This window comes from Aethalodelphis obliquidens, unplaced genomic scaffold (genome assembly GCF_003676395.1).
Source record: "Aethalodelphis obliquidens isolate GAN/ISIS:26980383/991018 unplaced genomic scaffold, ASM367639v1 scaffold6, whole genome shotgun sequence".
In the NCBI taxonomy this organism is placed as follows: Eukaryota; Metazoa; Chordata; class Mammalia; order Artiodactyla; family Delphinidae; genus Aethalodelphis; species Aethalodelphis obliquidens.
The window spans coordinates 72635477-72654643 of NW_020837950.1; the positions used below are offsets into that span (position 1 = coordinate 72635477).

Here is a 19167-nt window from a genome sequence, read left to right on the forward strand (position 1 = left end):
CCCTCCCGGGGGCCGGCCCTCCGACCCTGTGTGCGTACGTGATGTTAGCTAGTGGCTGATAAAAGGCCGAGTCAGTCAGTCCTTCCCGTGGACGCGGACAGCACGCACAGCCTCCTGGCCGCAGTATGGGCGCCACGATGGAAAGACACCACGCTGAGCCTGCTCATGCCTTCCTGTGCCTCAGTTTCCCCACTGGTAACACAGGGAGCTAGTCTGGACCACCTCTGAGGGCCCTGGAGTCTACGCGTCCCTTCCTCTCCGATCCCTCGGGAAGATCTGTGCTCCCTGCTTCTCCGACTGAGAGGCAATGGTGAGAGGTATCGCCTTGCGGAAACCCAGGAGTTCCCATTCATCTTTTTCTTTCTTGGGAAGAGGAAGAAATACACAAGGCATAGGGCCTATTGCAGTCAAGGAGAAAATTATAAAACACACAAAGCCTGTGCAACTAGAGCACGGATTTGTCAGTAAGTCACAGAAAACACACTTTTACAGATTCCACCCAACAGCGTCCATCCAGTTTTCAACGGGGGACGTGGCTGTGTTTTGGGTGCATCTGGACAAGGTCTTGAAGTACGGGGATCCCTCCTCCCATCTCTCTAGTGTCTGAATAACAACCCCCATCACGTGCACCGCATTTGACAGCTTAGAACATGATTCCACGTTCATCATCCCATCCGGTCTTCATAACCAGCCTGTGAAAAGGGCCGAGTGGAGGGTCGGTCCTGTTTTGCAGATGAGGAAACAGAGGCTCAGGATGGTGAAGCAACAAGCCCCAAATCACCAGAAATTCTGGGACGAAACAGAGGTGAGACCTGGAGCCTTCTGTTCCCTGTGCACCTGTCCCCTGCAGACTCAGGTGGAGTGGAGGTGTCTAGTCACCCCTGAGAGGGAAACTGGGGGGCGAGAGATGCCCTTGGAACCAAGCATCTCCTGCCCCTATTTGCTGATGCAAGAAATCCCTTTAACCAAAGGCTCAGTCATTTATTCTATCATCAGAAATTCTCAAAACACAGGACTTGGGCTTCCCTGGTGGCGCCGTGGTTGAGAGTCCGCCTGCCGATGCAGGGGACAAGGGTTCGTGCCCCGGTCCGGGAGGATCCCACATGCCGCGGAGCGGCTGGGCCCGTGAGCCATGGCCGCTGAGCCTGCGTGTCCGGAGCCTGTGCTCCGCAACGGGAGAGGCCACAACAGTGAGAGGCCCGCGTACCGCAAAAACAAAAACAAAAAACAACACAGGACTTAAATTCTCATGGAGGAATAAATGACTGATTCTGGTTTGTCCTGTTTTACAAAGACCAGGCTGCGTCAGATTGTGGTCCAAGCACCTCCATCCCCCATCATCTTGGCTAAAGTCAGTCTGGCTGCCTCTCTCAAAGTAGCGTCCCTGAAGCCACACACCGAGACCAGCTCTTGGTTACAAATCCCCAGCCCCAGCCCGGCCCACGTGTGTTAGCCCCGGGTTCAGACACACAGAGGTGTCCTCAGTAGGACACACCCTTTGCTGTAATTTATGAAGGGGCCTCTCGGGAGCCTACCGGCAAACTTGCACCGAATGTTTAGACTGCGGGGCCTCCGAGGTACCCTCCCCATCACGTATCAGAACACAACAACGGGAAGCATTCAGTAGCAAAGGCATTGACAGACATGCAGGGCAAACACAGCAGCAGAGGAATCCGACTGTATGTACCATGCTGCTTGTAGATGGGGGGTTTCCTATAGATGTTATCTTTGACGCCAGTGTCTGGGAAAGAAGAAAGAAAAAAAAAAAGGAGAGAACAGCAGGGTGAGCAAGCAAATTGTGGTGGTTTCCATCCTACCGCTTCTGTGTGAGCAGCAATCCATCACCCAGACTTAGAGTCCCCAGCAAGGATCTGGCCCCCGCCCCGGAGCCTGGCACCCAGGCCTCACAGCGCACGTCAGCCTCGCTCAGCCCCGACGCCACCCGCCGTGTGAAGGGGGCAGAGGGACAGAGGCGGCTGGAGCGGGCGTCCAGCGATGACTGTGACCCGGTCAGCCCCCCTCTCTCCAGCCCGCTCTCAGGGGGGCAGCCACGCCTCCCTGGTGTTTGTGGAGATTCAGGAGAAACTCAAACACGTGCCAGTTTGGGGATGCGCACACCCATCTGCGGACTTTTAAAGCATCTCGGAATTTAGGGGTGAGGGAGACGGGGAGGCTCGGGGACCACGCCACCCCCGAGAGGCACGGCAGCCCGCTCCCGCCCCCCTGCCCCGACAGCTCAGGGGCGGACAGACGGTCCGCCTGGCGAGCGGCCGTGTGTCCTGGGCGCCTACCTGGGACGTGGAAGTGGCGAGGAGCCTGCTGGTAGGTGGAGGGGGGAGGCTTGTTGTCTGAGAGCACGGAGAGGCTGGAGGTGCTCCGGCCACTTTCACTGCCTCCAGACGGGAAAGCAAAGCCGGCAGACAGAAGGCGGGAAGGGAAAAGCAGAGGAGAGCATTTCAAGCATGAAAGTGAGCCCCTCTCCGCTGCCCAGGGAGAGGGACCCTCACCGAAACCTCCAGGTGGGCCCCACGGCTTGTTAATCCAACCTCGAGGGACCCCCTTCGCTGGCCCCGTGGTGAGGGAACAGGTACGCCCAGGGCAGAGCCCGTATTGGTTCCCAGTTCCTGCAAAGTCCGGCCTGGCCGTCGGCAGAGCTCCCTCTCCTTGGGACGGGCACAGCCCACTGCTGCTCTGCCGTGGCTGCCATTGGAACCCAGAAAGTCACAAATTCACCAGAAGTAAGCATCCCCCCCACACCCACGTCCTGAGTATCCTTGCGTAAAAAGATGCGGATTTCCTGGAGAATTCACAAACTAGCCATTCAGAATCGGGATTAAAGGGCTAGAACTCATCTACATCTGTCCTGAAGAGCCACTGAGTAAGATCCGATCAGCCACAGGAGAATCAGAGACCACTGGTGTTAATCAGATGCCACGTTCCCAAATAAAGCGATTTTTTTGCCCAGTTAAACGGAAAGAGTCCTCGGATTCCGGCCCCGAGTTCTATCCCGTCGGGATTGTCATTTCTGTTCTGCGAACAAGGTTGGATTATCAAGTCACAAATTTAGACAGCCGTGGCCACCCGCCGGTCCTACCTGCCCCCCCCCCACGTCTTCTGAGGGATGGGGTGGTACACAGGGGGTGACGGGCGTCGGACACGGCACGAAAGGCATACGGCTCCTTTAGCGAGACACGCAAAGGCACAGCGCATTTCCCCCCCTTTAGCCCCGGGAAACCCTCGCCCGTTATGTGACAGCTTGGCAAAGGGAAACGGACACCCCGACGTGAAAATCCCCCCGGTTGGGAGCCGCAGGACCCCGAGGTGACGTGGTGATGAGGCAGAGTGAGCGCTGGGCCCAACCTGGAGGTGGGCTAATGGGGGGAGACGCAGGAGCCGGGCTCGTGGGGGATGCTCTCACCTGGCGGAGGGGGGCGCTGAGGGCAAAGGGGGGCCCGCGGGGCGGGGTGGGCTCAGCAGACCACGGCCACGGCCTGAACCAGGCTGAGGCCACACGGGGGCTGCTGACTACGACTTGAGCATCTCCCTGGGTGCGGCACCAACTTCACCTGTCGGCGTGGACGGAGCTTCAGGGAGATGACTGACCCCCTCTTCGGGGCATGAACCCTGCTTCTCCCTTAGCTGCCGCCTTCCAGCACGGCACAGAGCCTCCTGGAGCCTCACGCCAGCCCAGACTCCTGCACCCGGGGAGACCACACCCACGGGCACGTAAAGAAAACCTCAGATCCGTTCCGCCGGCTGGGCTCGTGCTTCTCCAGGGGCAGCGGAGCACGGCGGAAGCAGGGGCCTTACATTCATCTGCTCGGACCCTGGGGCAGCCGAGGACGCTCACTTAGGGCGGCACCACTGTGCCGGGCACGTCTTGGCCCAGCTTCCAGTGGCCTGTTTCTCTCCACCCCTGCCCAGGTGGCTGGAGTCTCTAACATGTCACGGGACTCCTGCCCATCCCCCCCGCCTCAGTCCCCAGGCCCACCATGCAGTGTCTGACCTCACAGGCAAGACTGTGTGTGTGTGTGTGTGTGTGTGCGCGCGCGCGTGCACGCACATACGCGCACACGTATCTGAGGAGGCCCACGGCTTTCACCAGGGTCAGGAGGCACCATGCGGTGGCCACACTGGGCTCTCAGGCCCACCTTACACCTGCCATCCAGGGGCCTCTACACCGGTCAGCAAACTCTTAAGACCTTGGACCTGACCCAGGATGCCTCCCCTTCTCCCCCATCCCCTTCTGGACTTCCTTTCCAACCCTCCCCACCTGTGCAGACCCTTCCTGGGTCAAGGCTCAAGTGCAAAGCCTTCCCAGAGAACAGAGCGCAGCTGACCATTCCCTTCTCTGGACACACACCTGCCTGCCCGTTCACCGTGTTGCTAAATCATCATCAAAGGCACCCTCACACAGACCCTACCTGGGGCCTCTCGCAGCACTTTGCTCACGACAGCCCGGCGGCCACGCCACCACGACTGCCTTTTGCAGGGGCCGGTGTCCTGGTGAGGCCCGGCCTCAGGTGCTGCTCTGAGGGCCAGCTTCTCCCGTGGGCCTTGGGGGCAAAACCCCCAACCACTGATGTCACCGGGGATGGGCGAAAGCCAGAGGTCACCCAGCTGAGCGGCAACTTTGAAAAGGCACGGAGCCCCTCGGGCCAAGGTGCGTGGCTTCTCCTGGAGATGGGTCAGGACCGAGGCCGCTTCTGACCTCTGCCAGGGAGGGGCCCTCAGCGTCCTCAGGGAGACGCGAGGATGCCGGGAAGGGGACCTCTCAGAGCCGGGGAACCCCTGGCCGGTGAGCGGCCACCTCGCCTGTTTGTCCAAATTGATGCCTTGTTGCGAAGCAGTGCCGGGCAGCACGGAGCCTTCCTGCGGCCCCCAAGTCATTCCCGCCGTTACTTCACGCACCACCGGCGCGTTGCCACGCAGGTGTTGTCTAAACGCCTTACTTTATTTGGGTTTCACCCGTTTTCCCCTTTTGTATCTGAGGATCCGTCCAGGACACCAGGCGACACTGGTCCTCACGCGTCCTCAGGCTCCCCTGGGCTGTGACCGTTCCTCAGACTCTCCTTGCGTTTCACGGCCTTGGCAGTTTTGAGAAGTGCTGGTCGGTGTTTCGCAGCCTGTCCCTCAGCTGGGGTTCGTCGGATGCTTTTCTCATGATTGGACGGGGGTCACGGTTTGGGAGGAAGAGCACAGAGGGGAGGCGCCCCCCTCCCATCACGTCAGGGGCACCGCCATCCACGTGGCCGACCACTGCGATTGACCTTGACCCCGCGGCCGAGGTCGTGCTGGCCAGGATTCTCCCCGTCCAGCTCCTCCCACACCTCCACTCTGTGCTCCTTGGGAGGGGGCCGCCGTGCACAGCCCACACCTGACACGGGGCGGGGGGCCCCTCCTGGAGGGTGGAGGGTCCGCGTGAATGATTGGGGATTCTTCTGCCGGGAGTTTGTCTCTTCTCCCCCAGTTGCTTATTTATCCGATCGTTCCTTTATACCGGTGTGGACGCGCGGACGTCTGTACTTTGCCTTACGATCCAACACCGTGTCCTTCATTCTGCTGCTCAGCTGTCCCAGCTCTGCCCTCGGGAGCCCCCTCACTTGCTCCTGTGGATCTGCTCCAGGTGACCAGAGGCGAGGCCAGCCCCCAGCCCCTTGCAGGGACCCCATGGGTCACCAAGACGTGGGTGGGTTTCCACCTGCCCGTCTCACTGCCACGTGCCACCTGAGTCAGCCAGAGCCACCAGGTGGAGGGCCCCAGAATGGGGGCGAGATGCAGAGATGGCTACGGGCGCAGCGGGTGGGTGGGGGAGTGGCCTTGACCTGAGGTTCCGCACCTGCAGCCCCTCCTCTCCCTCTCACGCCCTGTCGGGAGCAGGCTCTGCAGTCACTTCCCGTCACTGCCCAGCAAGACGGTTTCGGCAGCCTCACTTCCGCTTGCACTCACCTGAGGTCCCGCGGCCTCTGCTCCTTAACAGCTGAGAAGTCAGTCTTAAACCCGACACTGTCCTGGGAGACACTGGGGACTGAAATTCATACTAAAGCGTAAACGGCTGTCACTGGCACCTACGCTGCACGCGGGTCCTGGCAGGAGGGTGGCCCCAAGCACCAGGACACAGTGGGAAGGTGTGTCTGGGATGGGGGAGGGTGGGAAGGAGGGGCACCTGGCCAGCTCAGGGCAAGCGCTGGCCTCTCCTTGGTGAGCCCTCCACCCACAGTGCCGTCCAGAGGGAGAATCTCCACCTAAGGAGCCAAAGAAGCTGAAGAGGCTGTGAGGAGGGACCAGGGAAGGCTCTTCCACAGAGCATGGGTGGATGCCAGGCCCCGTGACCAGCTGAGGAGAGGGCAGGTGGCCCCTGGCACAGCTGGCTGCAGAGTGCCCACGGGCTGGGATGCGCCAGAGCCCGTGGGCCTCAGTGAGAGGTGTCGGGGAGAAGTGGTGGCCCCACGGCCAGCAGGTGGACGCACCTGGTGAACGAGGGCCTGCCTCTGGGCTCTGCCCAGCGACCTGTCCCTGAGCCTTGGTCTCCCCAGGGGTGAGTCCTGGCAAAAGGCCGGGGCTCCTGAGGTCACAGACGGCCCTTGAAGTCAGCAGGGGGCAGAACCGTGGGTGCCAGGCTCCCCTGCATCCTGCACCAGAGAGGAGGGCAGGGGGCTTTGTCTAATTTCTGAACAAAGAGAACTGGGACCCCGAATAGCCAAAGCAATCTTGAGAAAGAAAACCAGAGCTGGAGGAATCAGGCTCCCCGACTTCAGACTATACTACAAAGCTACAATAATCAAGACAGTATGGTACTGGCACAAAAACAGAAATATAGATCAATGGAACAGGATAGAAAGCCCAGAGATAAACCCATGCACATATGGTCACCTTATTTTTGATAAAGGAGGCAAGAATATACAATGGAGAAAAGACAACCTCTTCAACAAGTGGTGCTGGGAAAACTGGACAACTACATGTGAAAGAATGAAATTAGAACACTCCCTAACACCATACACAAAAATAAACTCAAAATGGATTAAAGACCTAAATGTAAGGCCAGACACTATAAAACTCTTAGAGGAAAACACAGACAGAAGACTCTATGACATAAATCACAGCAAGATCCTTTTTGACCCACCTCCTAGAGAAATGGAAATAAAAATAAACAAATGGGATCTAATGAAACTTAAAAGCTTTTGCACATTAAAGGAAACCATAAACAAGACGAAAAGACAACCCTCAGAATGGGAGAAAGTATTTGCAAATGAAGCAACTGACAAAGGATTAATCTCCAAAATTTACAAGCAGCTCACGCAGCTCAATAACAAAAAAACAAACAACCCAATCCAAAAATGGGCAGAAGACCTAAATAGACATTTCTCCAAAGAAGATATACAGACTGCCAACAAACACATGAAAGGATGCTCAACATCACTAATCATTAGAGAAATGAAAATCAAAACTGCAATGAGGTATCACCTCACACAGGACAGAATGGCCATCATCAAAAAGTCTACAAACAATAAATGCTGGAGAGGGTGTGGAGAGAAGGGAATCCTCTTGCACTGTTGGTGGGAATGTAAATTGATACAGCCACTATGGAGAAAAGTATGGAGGTTCCTTAAAAAACTAAAAATAGAACCACCATATGATCCAGCAGTCCCACTACTGGGCATATACCCTGAGAAAACCGTAATTCAAAGAGTCATGTACCAAAATGTTCATTGCCACTCTATTTACAATAGCCAGGACATGGAAGCAACCTAAGTGTCCATCGACAGATGAATGGATAAAGAAGATGTGACACATGTATACAATGGAATATTACTCAGCCATAAAAAGAAACGAAACTGAGTTATTTGTAGTGAGGTGGATGGACCTAGAGTCTGTCATACAGAGTGAAGTAAGTCAGAAAGAGAAAGACAAATACCGTATGCTAACACTTATATATGGAATCTAAAAAAAAAAATGGTTCTGAAGAACATAGGGGCAGGACAGGAATAAAGACGCAGACGTAGAGAATGGACTTGAGGACACGGGGAGGGGGAAGGGTAAGCTGGGACGAAGTGAGAGAGTGGCATGGACATATATCCACTACCAAATGTAAAGTAGATAGCTAGTGGGAAGCAGCCGTATCGCACAGGGAGATCAGCTCGGTGCTTTGTGACCACCTAGAGGGGTGGGATAGGGAGGGCGGGAGGGAGACGCAAGAGGGAGGGGATATGGGGATATATGTATACGTATAGCTGATTCACTTTGTTATAAAGCAGAAACTAACTCACCATTGTAAAGCAACTATACTCCAATAAAGATGTTAAAAAAAAAAAGAGAGAACTGGGGGCCAAAGCAGTCAGGAGGGAACCGGAGCAGAGCCCTGCCCACCGCAGGGCCAGTGCCCACCCGGAGCAGACCGCAGGGCACCGTGCCCCCGGACCTCAGGGACACCATTGGAAGGGCCATGACATTTAGAAATGTGGTGGGCAGTGGGGTGGGGGCCTGCCTGCCCCGCCTGCCCCCAGCACAGGATGGAAGGAAGGGCCTCGTTGCTCCTACCTGAGGTGAGTGGGCTGCCCTTCCCTCGGCCTCCCTCCCTGGCCCTCTCTCATGTGGCTGAGGACATGGTGCTGCAGGCCGGGGGCAGCTGCAGCTGGGGCAGCTGGGCTGAGGTCGCCTGACGCAGTAAGAACTCGAGGTGGAGGCTCCTAAGGGGCAGCGTCTGTGATGGCCCCTGCCCCAGCCTGGACGGACGTAGGCAAAACCGGCCCCAGGCAGCCAGCCCAGCTCACAAGGGGCTGCCCCGGGGCGCGAGGACCCAGCCAAGAGGGCCAGGGTCCTGCCGCCTGGCCTCGCCTCTGGGCCGCACCTCTGCCAGGGACCCCAAAGCAGGGCCACATCAGGCGGGAGGAAAGCCCTGTGCTCTTCTGACCTTCAAGCAAAGGAAGAAGAGGCGTCTCTCCTCGGTGACCTGCTGTGACTTGTCTAAATGTCAAATTCACTCCAGTTTGCAGTGAGTCTTCTGTCCACCTCTGGGTGAGGGCACACCCCGGCCATGCGACACCCTTGTGCCACACGGGTGTGCAAGAGGCCCTGTGGGCTGCTCTCCCGCTCACAGGATTTTGGGCTTTGCTGCTTCTCAGAAGAGTCAGTACGTCCAGAACAGGCCATGAGCTGTGGGGATAGGTCCACTAAGAGGAGAGGAAGGCACCCCGATGACCAGGGGTTCTCTTCTCAGTTAGGCTGATGGAGTCAGGCAAACAGGTGATGATGACAATGAGAACCGTCCAAGTTCCAAGGAGCCCTGCCGGGTGACCATCCAATGATGGAATAATCCAGCTGAGCTGTCCTCCCTTGGCCCCTCGGGGACGGATGATTCTCTTGAAACTTTCACCACTCAGTAACTGTAAGGAACGGGGACCTTAACACGCGTCTGGGGGAATCAGCAAGAGATCATTGCTGCTCCTCTCGTGCCCCGGGAGTCTTTTCATGGTGTATTAATCAGCTAGGGCTGCAAACAAAGGACCACAGCTGGTGGCTTACACAGCAGACACTCATTTCTCACAGCTGCAGAGGCTGGAAGTCCCAGATCAGGGTCTGGCAAGCCTTGGTTTTGGGTGAGGCCTCTCTTCTTCGCTGAATACAACTGTCCTGTCCTCACGTGGCCTCTCCTCTGAGCGCGCGCAGAGAGAGCGTCTGTTCCTCTTCGTAAATGCCACCCACGCTATCAGATTAGGGCCCCACCTGTATGACCTCATGTAACCCTAATAACCTCCTAAAGACCCCCTCTCCAAACGCAGTCACACTGGTGGTTGGGACTTCAACATACGAATTTGGGGGGACGTAATTCAGCCCGTAATATACGGACTGAAAAGGAATGGGTCCTTTTCCTGGTGTGATTCACACACGCGTGCCCGGGCGTGGGTGGGGAAGGCGGGTAGGTCTGCGCCCTGGGAGGAGTTGCAGCCGTGCGGGGTACGCTTCCCGCCCGGCCACCAGGAGCTGAGGTCGTGGACATCTCCACCCTCTGTGCCTTAGCACTTGCTCCCGATAAGCACGGCTAGCGGTCCCCGCACCTGCCGAGCTGACGTGGGAAAGAAAAGGAGATGACTTAGGGAAAGGCTCTGGGCGCCAGCCCAAGGGTGGGCACTGGGTGGGTCCCAGACCCCTCTTCCTGCCTCGCCGCTTGCTCCCTGACACAAGTTACTTCCTGGGAACGTGTACACGCCAACAGAGCTGGACACACAAGACGCAAAGCGGGGAGCATGGGCGTGGGACGTGGGCTCGGGGAAGCCATGCGGCGCACACGGGACAGCGAGACACAGACGCACGGCCGGCCCTGCACCACAGCCCGCAGCCCTGAGTGCCTTACCTCGGAAGTAGGGGATGTAATGATGTCTGAACACGGAGGTAGGGCTTGGGTGTTGGGACAGGGACAGGCAGCTACTGGTACCAACACTCACAGTACCAGCTGCGGGCAACAGAGAACAAGTCAGAGTCGGCCCTGCGCTCGGGGCCACAAAGCCGCAAAATATTCCTAGGCCCCGCTCTGCTAGGAACATTTGTGCTTCCTCTCTCGAGGAATGCATATCTTTCTGAGGCACCTGAAGGGGCGCCGCTAAGAACACTTTGGGCCAGTCTGCCCCGGGTTCCGAGTGAGGAAGCCCTGCCCTCTGGGGTCAGGGTGGCAGCGCCCCCAGGCCTGCCGGGTGGGAGCTGCTGGCCCCTGAGCCCTGCCCACTGCCCCACTTAGGGGGCTCCTTGGGACCCAGGGCCCAGGTGGAGGGCAGATGGCCAGACCAGGGAGTGATCTGTCACCTGACAGGTGCCCCGGCCTTGCCCAGGAGAGATTTGGGTCTCAGCTCTGGGGTGAGCACCTGACCAGGCACAACCAACAAGGCCAGAAGACCCAAATATGGTGGGCAGGGCTCAGCAGAGGCTGACAGCCCTTCTCCTGGGCTCACCTGCTCGCCTGGTCACTCGCTCACTCACTCATTCATTCATTCATTCATTCCCTCACTCACCCACTTTCCAAACATCTACCGAGCAGTATGTACCAGGCACATTGCAGGGAGTCCATGAAAATAACTTTGCAAATGAATGAGTTGTGATTTTTCCACAAGGGCTGCAAAAATCAGAGTGGAGTCCATGGAGGTGAGGATAGAGCCATGCAACAGCTGGCCGAGGAGGAGATGATTGGCAAAAATCCCTCAAGAAGCAGCTCTGTGTGGAGTCCCTGTGGCTCGGACACACTGAGGGCAACGCGGATTTTTAAAAGGGAAAGGAATGGAACATCGCTGGGCGCCACGCGGGGGATGAGGTGGGATGGGGTAGAGGGTCCTCCTCGGGCTTCTCCCCACTGGGAGGGGGCTGGCAGTGGCCCCTGGGGACAGCTGTCTTTGGGGCCACTAACCCAGCTACCGGTGAAGTGTCAACGCACGTGCTGACTCTAGCTTCTGTGCGTTGGTTTTGTCTCCACAGCGCAAACCTTCCCAGAGCCACGCGAGCTTTCAACTAAGTGACCTCTGGCCTCCTGTCCTCCGTGCCGTTTCACCTTCCTGACATCTCCTGCTACTGACACGTGAGCTGGATCCTATGTGCTCAGCGCTGCCTTGTGTGCGTCACGGGACGGCTCCTCTAACCAACGGGGTAACCGGCTGCCCCTGCGCTTAACCTCCCTGCCCCGGCACGAGAGGGCCTTTTCATTCATTAAAAGGACGGGCTCTCCATCGCCCACTGGCAATCCCACGCCCTGTCGGTCGTTTCTCCAGGTGCTCAAGTAAGAGACAGACTCATAAGAGGAAAAGCCACAAGAAGCAGAGCTTCACGGGGGTAAAAGAGGCCGCGGGGGGCGTGTACCTGGACGGCTGTAGTGCTGGGGCGACCGCAAGGTCGGGGTGTAACGGCCGAGGCTGACCGACCCGGTGGAGCTCGGGCTGGAGGTCCGGCACTGCTTGTAGGAGCGGTCATCCTGATACCCCTGGGAGAAGACAGCCTGGTGAACCCCGGTGCCGAGAGCACCGCCCACCCGTATCCACCCACCCCTCCGCCCTCCACTCCGCGTTTGCTCTCCTGACCCAAGAGGCTGACTCAACACGGCCCCAGGACGCAGTCTCCCCACCTTCCAGGGCACATCTGAAGAGCCAGACGGGGGGCTGGCCTTGGTGCTGACGCTCCCCTCGGCCTGAGCATCGTCCCCGTGCCTGCCAGGTACTGGAGGGCAGGGTCCCGCCCACGCCTCCAGCAGCCCCTCCTTGTAGCTGGGGCTCCCACAGAGGAGGCAGAGGTACCTGCATCCACCTACGTCTTTCAGCTCCCCTCTCGCCCCATCCGTCCTGGCACCCAAGGCCCCTCGGAACACAGTTTGAGAACCACTGAGATTCTGTATTCCCCCCGGCCTTGATAGGGGCTCCCCAGGTGCGGGCAGTAGGAAGAAGGCCCCCGCCCCGGCCCAGAAGCCCAGCTGAGTCAGACCCACAAGCACTGACAACGCAGACTCCATTCAAGCAGGATGGCCACTGTCTGGGGGGGTCAGGGCAGGTGACAGGTGGCATGAGATGGCGTGGCACTATGGCACGGGGGCAGAGCAGACCGCCCGCCTGCCACAGCTCGGCGCGTTGGCCTGAGGCACGACACGGGCCAGCGTCCTGCCGTGGGGTGGACGCTGCCGCTTTGCCCCTCCAGGCTGGCGTGGGATGAGTAATGGGAGAGTCTGGGTCTGGCGCTCACGGCTCCCACGCCCTTCCAAGCTGACTTCCCGCCTCCTAGGGCTTGCTCTTTAGCAGAACCCACAGAGCCACTGTCCTTAAAGCTTGCCTGTGTGCCCACCTGCACGCTCCGCTCAGGCAGCCCTCATGCTGGGAGCACACCTGCCAGGCCCCACCCATGCCTCACCCCGAGCCCCTTCGGCCCGGCCCATCCTGGCCATGGACACACACTCTCTCCCCTGGGATGGCTGCAGCCCTGCCGTCTAGCCTCCATCCCCAGGCATCCTCTGCACAGCCCCGCTGGCCAGTTGACATCATACAGATGTCCTGTCTTCTCGCCTGCACTGTGCCCGGGGCTCGCGGCCACACGTGGGCGTGGCAGCTCGGTGCTAGCTGCCCACGCGCAGGCTTTGGCTGTCGCGTTCCTGGACCCAGGGTCTGATGCCCACGCAGACTGGAGTCTGACTGGTGGCTGTCTATGTCGCGGATCAGTTTTGAGAAACAAGAAAAAAGAGCGGGATGCTAACCCGTGCTATTTGATAGAGAAAGGCTTCCAGCACGTTTATCCTCGAGGACCCAAGATATTCCCATAAGTCCCACCTGGAGGCGCATGACGTAGCCCAGGCTAACCCAGCCCCTGGACTTCTTCTCTAAAGAAAGCCGTGACCCAGACCTCAGGTCAGACACAGGTGTCCCAGGTGTCCGTGTCGCAGGGCCGGCAGACACAAGGGAAGCATGCAGATGGGATACGATTATAAAAATAACCAACGCCGAGGAGGAAGCCCCAGCCTCAGAGGGTCACGGCCTGATGCCACAGGCAGAGGCCACAGTCGAGGGCCTGGGAGACCCTCCAGGGGAGCCCCGGTTGGTTATCTTTACCATCCAGGCGGCAGTGCCACGAGCAAACGGGGTGGGCCGGGGGCGGTTACCTCGGGCGGCGTCGGCGAGAGCAGCCGCGGGGACTGTGGACACAACACAGAGTTACCCGTTAGGCCCGGCGCCTGGCGGTCACTCGGGGAGGAGAGCGCCCCGGCCCAGGCTCATCTGCACCATGGACCCTCCTCCACGTGGCAGGGAACCCCAGCACGAGACCCAACACACGTCCCAGAACCTTTTTGGAGACACACAGTCAATGGCACCCGAGGAAAAGGTCCCCAAGACAGTCCTCTCTGAGGATGAGCCTGGACCTTGTCTCATCCTGGCCCGCCCCCGCCCTGCCTCTCCCCCACGAGGACTCATTTCTGAAGGGAAGACTGTTGGCTCTGGGCGTTGGGTGGCCACACCCTGCGAGCCCATCACCCTCGGGTTTCTTCCGAAGAGAGAAAAGGGGCCCAGAGGAAGGAAGCACGATTCGGAGCCTCGGGGCTCGGGGTGAGGACAGTGTGCGGGGTAGGGGGGTCATCGGGGCCCTGGGGAGCGGTGACCGGCCTCCCCGGCCAGGCACCTCCCGCTGGAGCAGGTGAGCACCGCCTGCCACCTACAGACGTGTTGCCAGGACTTAGGGAGGGAGCGCCTGGCAGAAGGGGCTCTGGAAACGGGGCTTCCAGGCAGGAAAGCTCACCTGTCTCCCCCTCTCCTGGACAGGTAGGAAGACGCTGTGGAGAGTTTCCAAGGAGGAGCCCTGGCGACTGGGGACATTTTCTCGTACCGTTAGAACGGCAAGGGGAAAGTGTTTCCCAATCTTCCCATTTCATTGAAGGGGAGACTGAGGCTCAGAAAGGCTGGCAGATCTCTGTGCTTCCAGCCCACTGCCCTTCCCTTCCCCACCTTCCCACACTCGGATGAACTGCTGGAAGGCTGCCGTTCCAGAGAAGCAGGGGAAGCGGTCCGGCCCCGAGGCCAGGGTTTGCTCAGCTCAGCGCACTGACCCACGTTCTGTGGCCCACTCCACCATTTACCCACAGAAGGGCTCCCACAGAGGACACCTCTGAGCAGGCTTGCAGCCGGGGCATGGCAGGGCCTGTGGAGGGCAGAGGCCTCGAGGTCCCAGGAGATGGAGGAGGGACAGAAGCCCAGTACCTTGCTCTGGGCAATGGCCACAGCCGGCACGGAGGCAGCAGTGACCAAGGCCAGCCACGAGGGCCCAAGCCCCAGCTCTGCCCCCGTGAGCAGCACGGTCCTGGGCCCTCACCCTCGTTCTCCCTCACCCTCGTCTTCTCATCTATACCCTGGGACGGTCATTCCCAAAGTGCCGGGCCACAGGAGGCGGGGCAACGCAGAAGCCCAGTGTCAGCGCAGAGTGAGAGCGGGCCTGAGGAGCGGGTGATGACTGTGATATCAGCGACAAGGGCAGGCCACTGCAGCATGACCGGTGAGCGTGCCGCGGACCCCCGGAGCCCCGGGCTGTCCCCGCCCTGCCCTCACGCCCCGCAGCTGCGCCAGCTGCTGGACCACAGCAGGCGTCTGCGTCGAGCCTGGCGCCCCGGAGCCTCGGCTACAGCTTGGGAGACTCGGAGCAGGGCGCCCACGCCGGGCCACCCCACGTGACCGGCACACAGACATGGCCGACAGCTGGCAAAACACGCCTCCTCTCCATCCCAGGCACCCCCGTGGCCCGGTCACACTGAAGTCTCACAAAGGAAAAGTGACTTCACCAGCAAATTCCAGGGTAAATGGAGAGAAGCGGCCACGATTAGGAAGGTCCAGCAAAGGACACTGCCCACGGGACAGCAGGGAAGAAGTCGTCTGGGGTCAACCAGGGGTCAAGCCAGCTCGGGGAGCTCACGGGACGGAGGAGTGGGCCAGGGCGGGGAGAGCCGGAGCGCGGCCTGGAGCGCTCTGGACAAAGGAACAGGATACATTTCCCAACTTAAGAAAACAAAGAGACTCTCGCTTTGCTCCTGTCACTTTCCTGATCGCCAGCGAGATTCCTGCTTTCTGCGCCCACCGAGGGGGCCTGTCCAGACCCTCTCCGTCAGTGTGTCTGCGAGGGGCAGTTCGGGGCCAGAGCACACTGGGAATTCTTTAAAGAGGAGGCACAGGTTATCTGAGGGGGTAGAGTAGGCTGAGGCCGCAGGATGGCCGTGGGGACGGACGCCAAGGGGACCGGCTATAGGTGCCACGCCCTGCAGGCTGGCCCCGGGCCGGGCCGTACCTCGCTGCAGCTCTGCCTGTCCCCCACCGAGTGGCTGATGAAGGGCGAGTAGGAGATCATGTCGGGGCGGTCGATGCTGTAGATGGCCTTGTTCTTAGGGAGAGCGGCCAGGTCTCTGTAGTCAAGGATCTCATCACCCAGCTTGGCCTGCGAGAGGAAGGAAAGAGTCGAGGGGGTGGTCAGACCCACACCTGGAGGCGTGGTCGCTCGGCAGCCGTGGGTAGAGGTGGGGCCGGGGGCAAAGGCGTGGGGAAGCCTCGTGGCACACGGACCTGCGTCCCCGCGGACAGTGAGAACTCAGCCCGTGGTCTAAATACACACACAGCCACACACACACACATCTATGCTCGCACACATACATACACATGTACGTGTAAACAAACACATGTGTGCGGGCACAGAAAGCACACGTGTAGACATGCATACACACGCACACGTGGATGCGTGCACGTAGTATACTTGTACGCACGCAACGCACATACGCACGTGTGCACATAAAATACACACGTACGTAAAAGATGTACATACGTGCATTTAAACACATGCACGACATGTGCAGGCATGTACGCACACATGCAAACACCCACCACGGACATGCAGACCTGCACGCACAATCTACGTATGCACGCACACGGGGAACACGCCCGCCTACAGCTGCGGAGGGGAGACACTGACACACCCGCACCTCCACACACTCACTCGCACCCACACAACCTCACCCACCAAACTAGTGCACACGCACACATCTCCCTACCCAGCCACCCACACACACACACTCAGGGGCCACCACGTCTGCTTAGGTGAGGTCCACCTGGGTGCTCACTCCCCTGCAATTGGGCCCGGCCTCCCCTGCACCGCCCGCTGGCCCCTCCTCCTGGCTCCGGGGGCTGCCCGGGGGCGCGTGACTGACGGGACAGGCCTTGGAGCGGGGTGGCCGCCTCAGCTTGGCTCTCACAGCAGGGCCGAGGTTCCCCCCCAAACACCGGTCTCAGTCCCCGTGTCCCTGCAGCACCCCTCCAGCACCGGCGGAATGTTTACAGCCCACGAGCCCTACGGAAGAGAGAACGTGAGTCCCCAGCCTGCTCCCAGCACGAGCCAGTTCCTGGTGTGGCGGATGCCCAGGGTCCCATCCCTCCTGGAGCTGACACACCAGTCACCTCCTTCCGCCGGGTCCCCTCCGAGGATTAATCTCAGCCTGGCATTGCCAGCCACAGGCAAAGCTGGCCACTCGGGCTGCCCCCGCTGGCTCGGCTCGACCCCCAAACCCAGCAGGAACCCTCATCTCAACCTCGGCTTCCCTCGGTGCCCCCGGCCAGGTCAACGCTGCCCCCGCCTTCCTCTCTGCCCCTTCCCAGACCCAGGCGGCTCTGGTCAAGGCCCTCACTGCCCGCGTCCCTATCCAGCCACAGCCTCTGGGGGGCTGTCCTGCCAGCAATTCTTCTAACAAACACCACCAACAGCAGCGTGACACTACACCTTCCACCCTGGACAGCACTGGGGGCGCTCACAGGACGTCCTCTTCACAGAGGAAGAACCGGAGCCCAGAGAGGCCAGGTAACTTGCCCAAAGTCACACAGCCAGGGAGGAGACGCAGGCTGTCTGAGTCCAGAGCCATGCTCCCCACCATGGCTCTCCTCCCCACCATGGCTCTCCTCCCCGCCAGGGCCACGTCACTCAAACTCCAGCTGCACCCCGTCGTCCTCCAGCTCACATCCTCCGGCAGCCCCTTCCGGGATGGGTGACACAGCCCTCACTGCAGTTTCCAAACTCGGCCCTGATGTTTCCAGCCCATTCATCATAAGGTGTCTCCTCCTTGTTCCCCCAGTGTGCCAGGTTCAGCCTCCACCCTCCAGCTTTCCTTTATCCTCTGAAGTCCAGCAGCCCACCTCCTCCAGGAAGACTTCTCTGACCACCAACTCCAAGGCTCGCGTGAGTCGTTGGGTAGGCTAGGGGCAATCCCTGCCATCTGTGACGTAGGTTGAGAGAGTGAACACCTGATGTCTCAGATCTCTGGCGATTCCCTTGGGAACCCTGGGCAACGTTCAGAAGACCTGAGTTCAAACCCTGAGTCTGTCGTTTGTAACTGTGGTACCGCCCGATCAGCATTTTTGAGCTGCTCCTCTCTGCCTTCCGGGGAAATCTGAACTCAGGCCCCTGGGGACCTGGCCCTTGTGTATCTGCTCATCCAACCCTCTCACTCCCCCACCCATGCCCCTTGTCATGCTCGACCCCTTACAGTTTCCAGAACACCCACAGCCTGAGTGAAACGGAGCAGGACCCTATGGTGCTTCCGCCCACGTCCTCCGCCTGCCTCTTGTCTGCAGGAAAACTTCAGCCAAAGTTTAATCAGAGAAGTGAGAAGATGCAGAAACAAAGGAAACCATCAAAGGAGACCAAATGATAATAGTTTAATCATTAAGCAAAGTCAAAGACCTTTAGTTCCTCCTCAAGGGCTACAGATAATATTCTGAGCCGTATCCTGGGAGCTGCCTTGTAGATACTGAAACCCCTACCAGGTGGAAGAAGTTAACTACATGATGACAGACTGTAGCCATGACATAAGTGGCCACAATTCCAAGAACTGACCTCAAGGAAATGGGAATAGACTGACCCTGAAACCGAAGACTAACTGTACTTAAAACAATCAAGATGACGCTGGTCAGACCACCGATGACCAATTTCAAGACGACGGTCAGAGCTGACTGTGCAGTTTCTGCATGTAGCCCCCTCCCTCCGTCTATAAAAGCTCTTGCCCAGTGATTGTCACGGGGGGAGTCAGCCTTTGGACAGGAGTCTGCCCTCCTCTACCTCGCCCTCGTTGCCGGTGTCCAAAATAAAGCAATGTTTCCTTTCCACCAGCCTTGCCTCTTTATTGGCTTTTGAGCAGCGAGCAGCTGGACCGCACTTTCGGTTACATGAGGGCTTGGTACATTCTGTTCCCTCCCTCCGAAATGCCGTTCCCAGGCCTCTTTGCCCGGCTCATCCTCTGGTCCTTCCAGATTCAGCACGCTTCCCCTCCACCACCTCCCCTTCTCCTGTGAGTAAAGGTGCTGATTTCGTTGGCGCATCTGTCTCCTTTGCTCCTGAGGCTGGTGGCTCCTGGGGGTTCAGGACCCTGATTCACCATGGAGTCCCTCTCCCTAACTCCATGCTTGACGTGGCACAGGCCCTCGGGGCAGGCATGCCGAATTGAGCTAAAGTCGTTGCGCATTTGCCAAAGCCAGCTGGGTTCTCTGGGTCTTTGTCTCCCCCTGAAAATGGGAATACCACCTGGGCCTTGTCCATCTGCTGGATTTCGTGACCATCAACACAGCTCGATATAAAGGGCGATGCTGCCGAGGGGCTGGGAGAGGTCGGCATTCACAGGTCACTGTGGAGGCTGTGTCC

The 19167-nt window shown here is 59.0% G+C and overlaps 1 protein-coding gene across 25 annotated transcripts in view; it reads right to left on the bottom strand.

The window, feature by feature from the left end:
- The window catches only part of ABLIM2 (actin binding LIM protein family member 2), a 150719-nt gene that overhangs the window by 39059 nt on the left and 92493 nt on the right, over positions 1 to 19167 (bottom strand). For 9 of the 25 annotated variants that reach the window (XR_003432307.1, XR_003432306.1, XM_027103790.1 and 6 more), the window contains exons 10-15: positions 15781 to 15927; positions 13616 to 13648; positions 11839 to 11959; positions 10352 to 10450; positions 2292 to 2393; positions 1688 to 1741 (exon numbers count right to left, since the gene is read on the bottom strand). Coding sequence is in view for 23 of the 25 variants with exons in the window: in XM_027103790.1 (XP_026959591.1) it covers positions 1688 to 1741; positions 2292 to 2393; positions 10352 to 10450; positions 11839 to 11959; positions 13616 to 13648; positions 15781 to 15927 (556 nt within the window). In the remaining 2 variants the exon portion in view is untranslated. The remainder of the gene's footprint in view (positions 1 to 1687; positions 1742 to 2291; positions 2394 to 10351; positions 10451 to 11838; positions 11960 to 13615; positions 13649 to 15780; positions 15928 to 19167) is intronic. The other 16 variants (XM_027103801.1, XM_027103799.1, XM_027103798.1 and 13 more) reach the window with 6 other exon arrangements.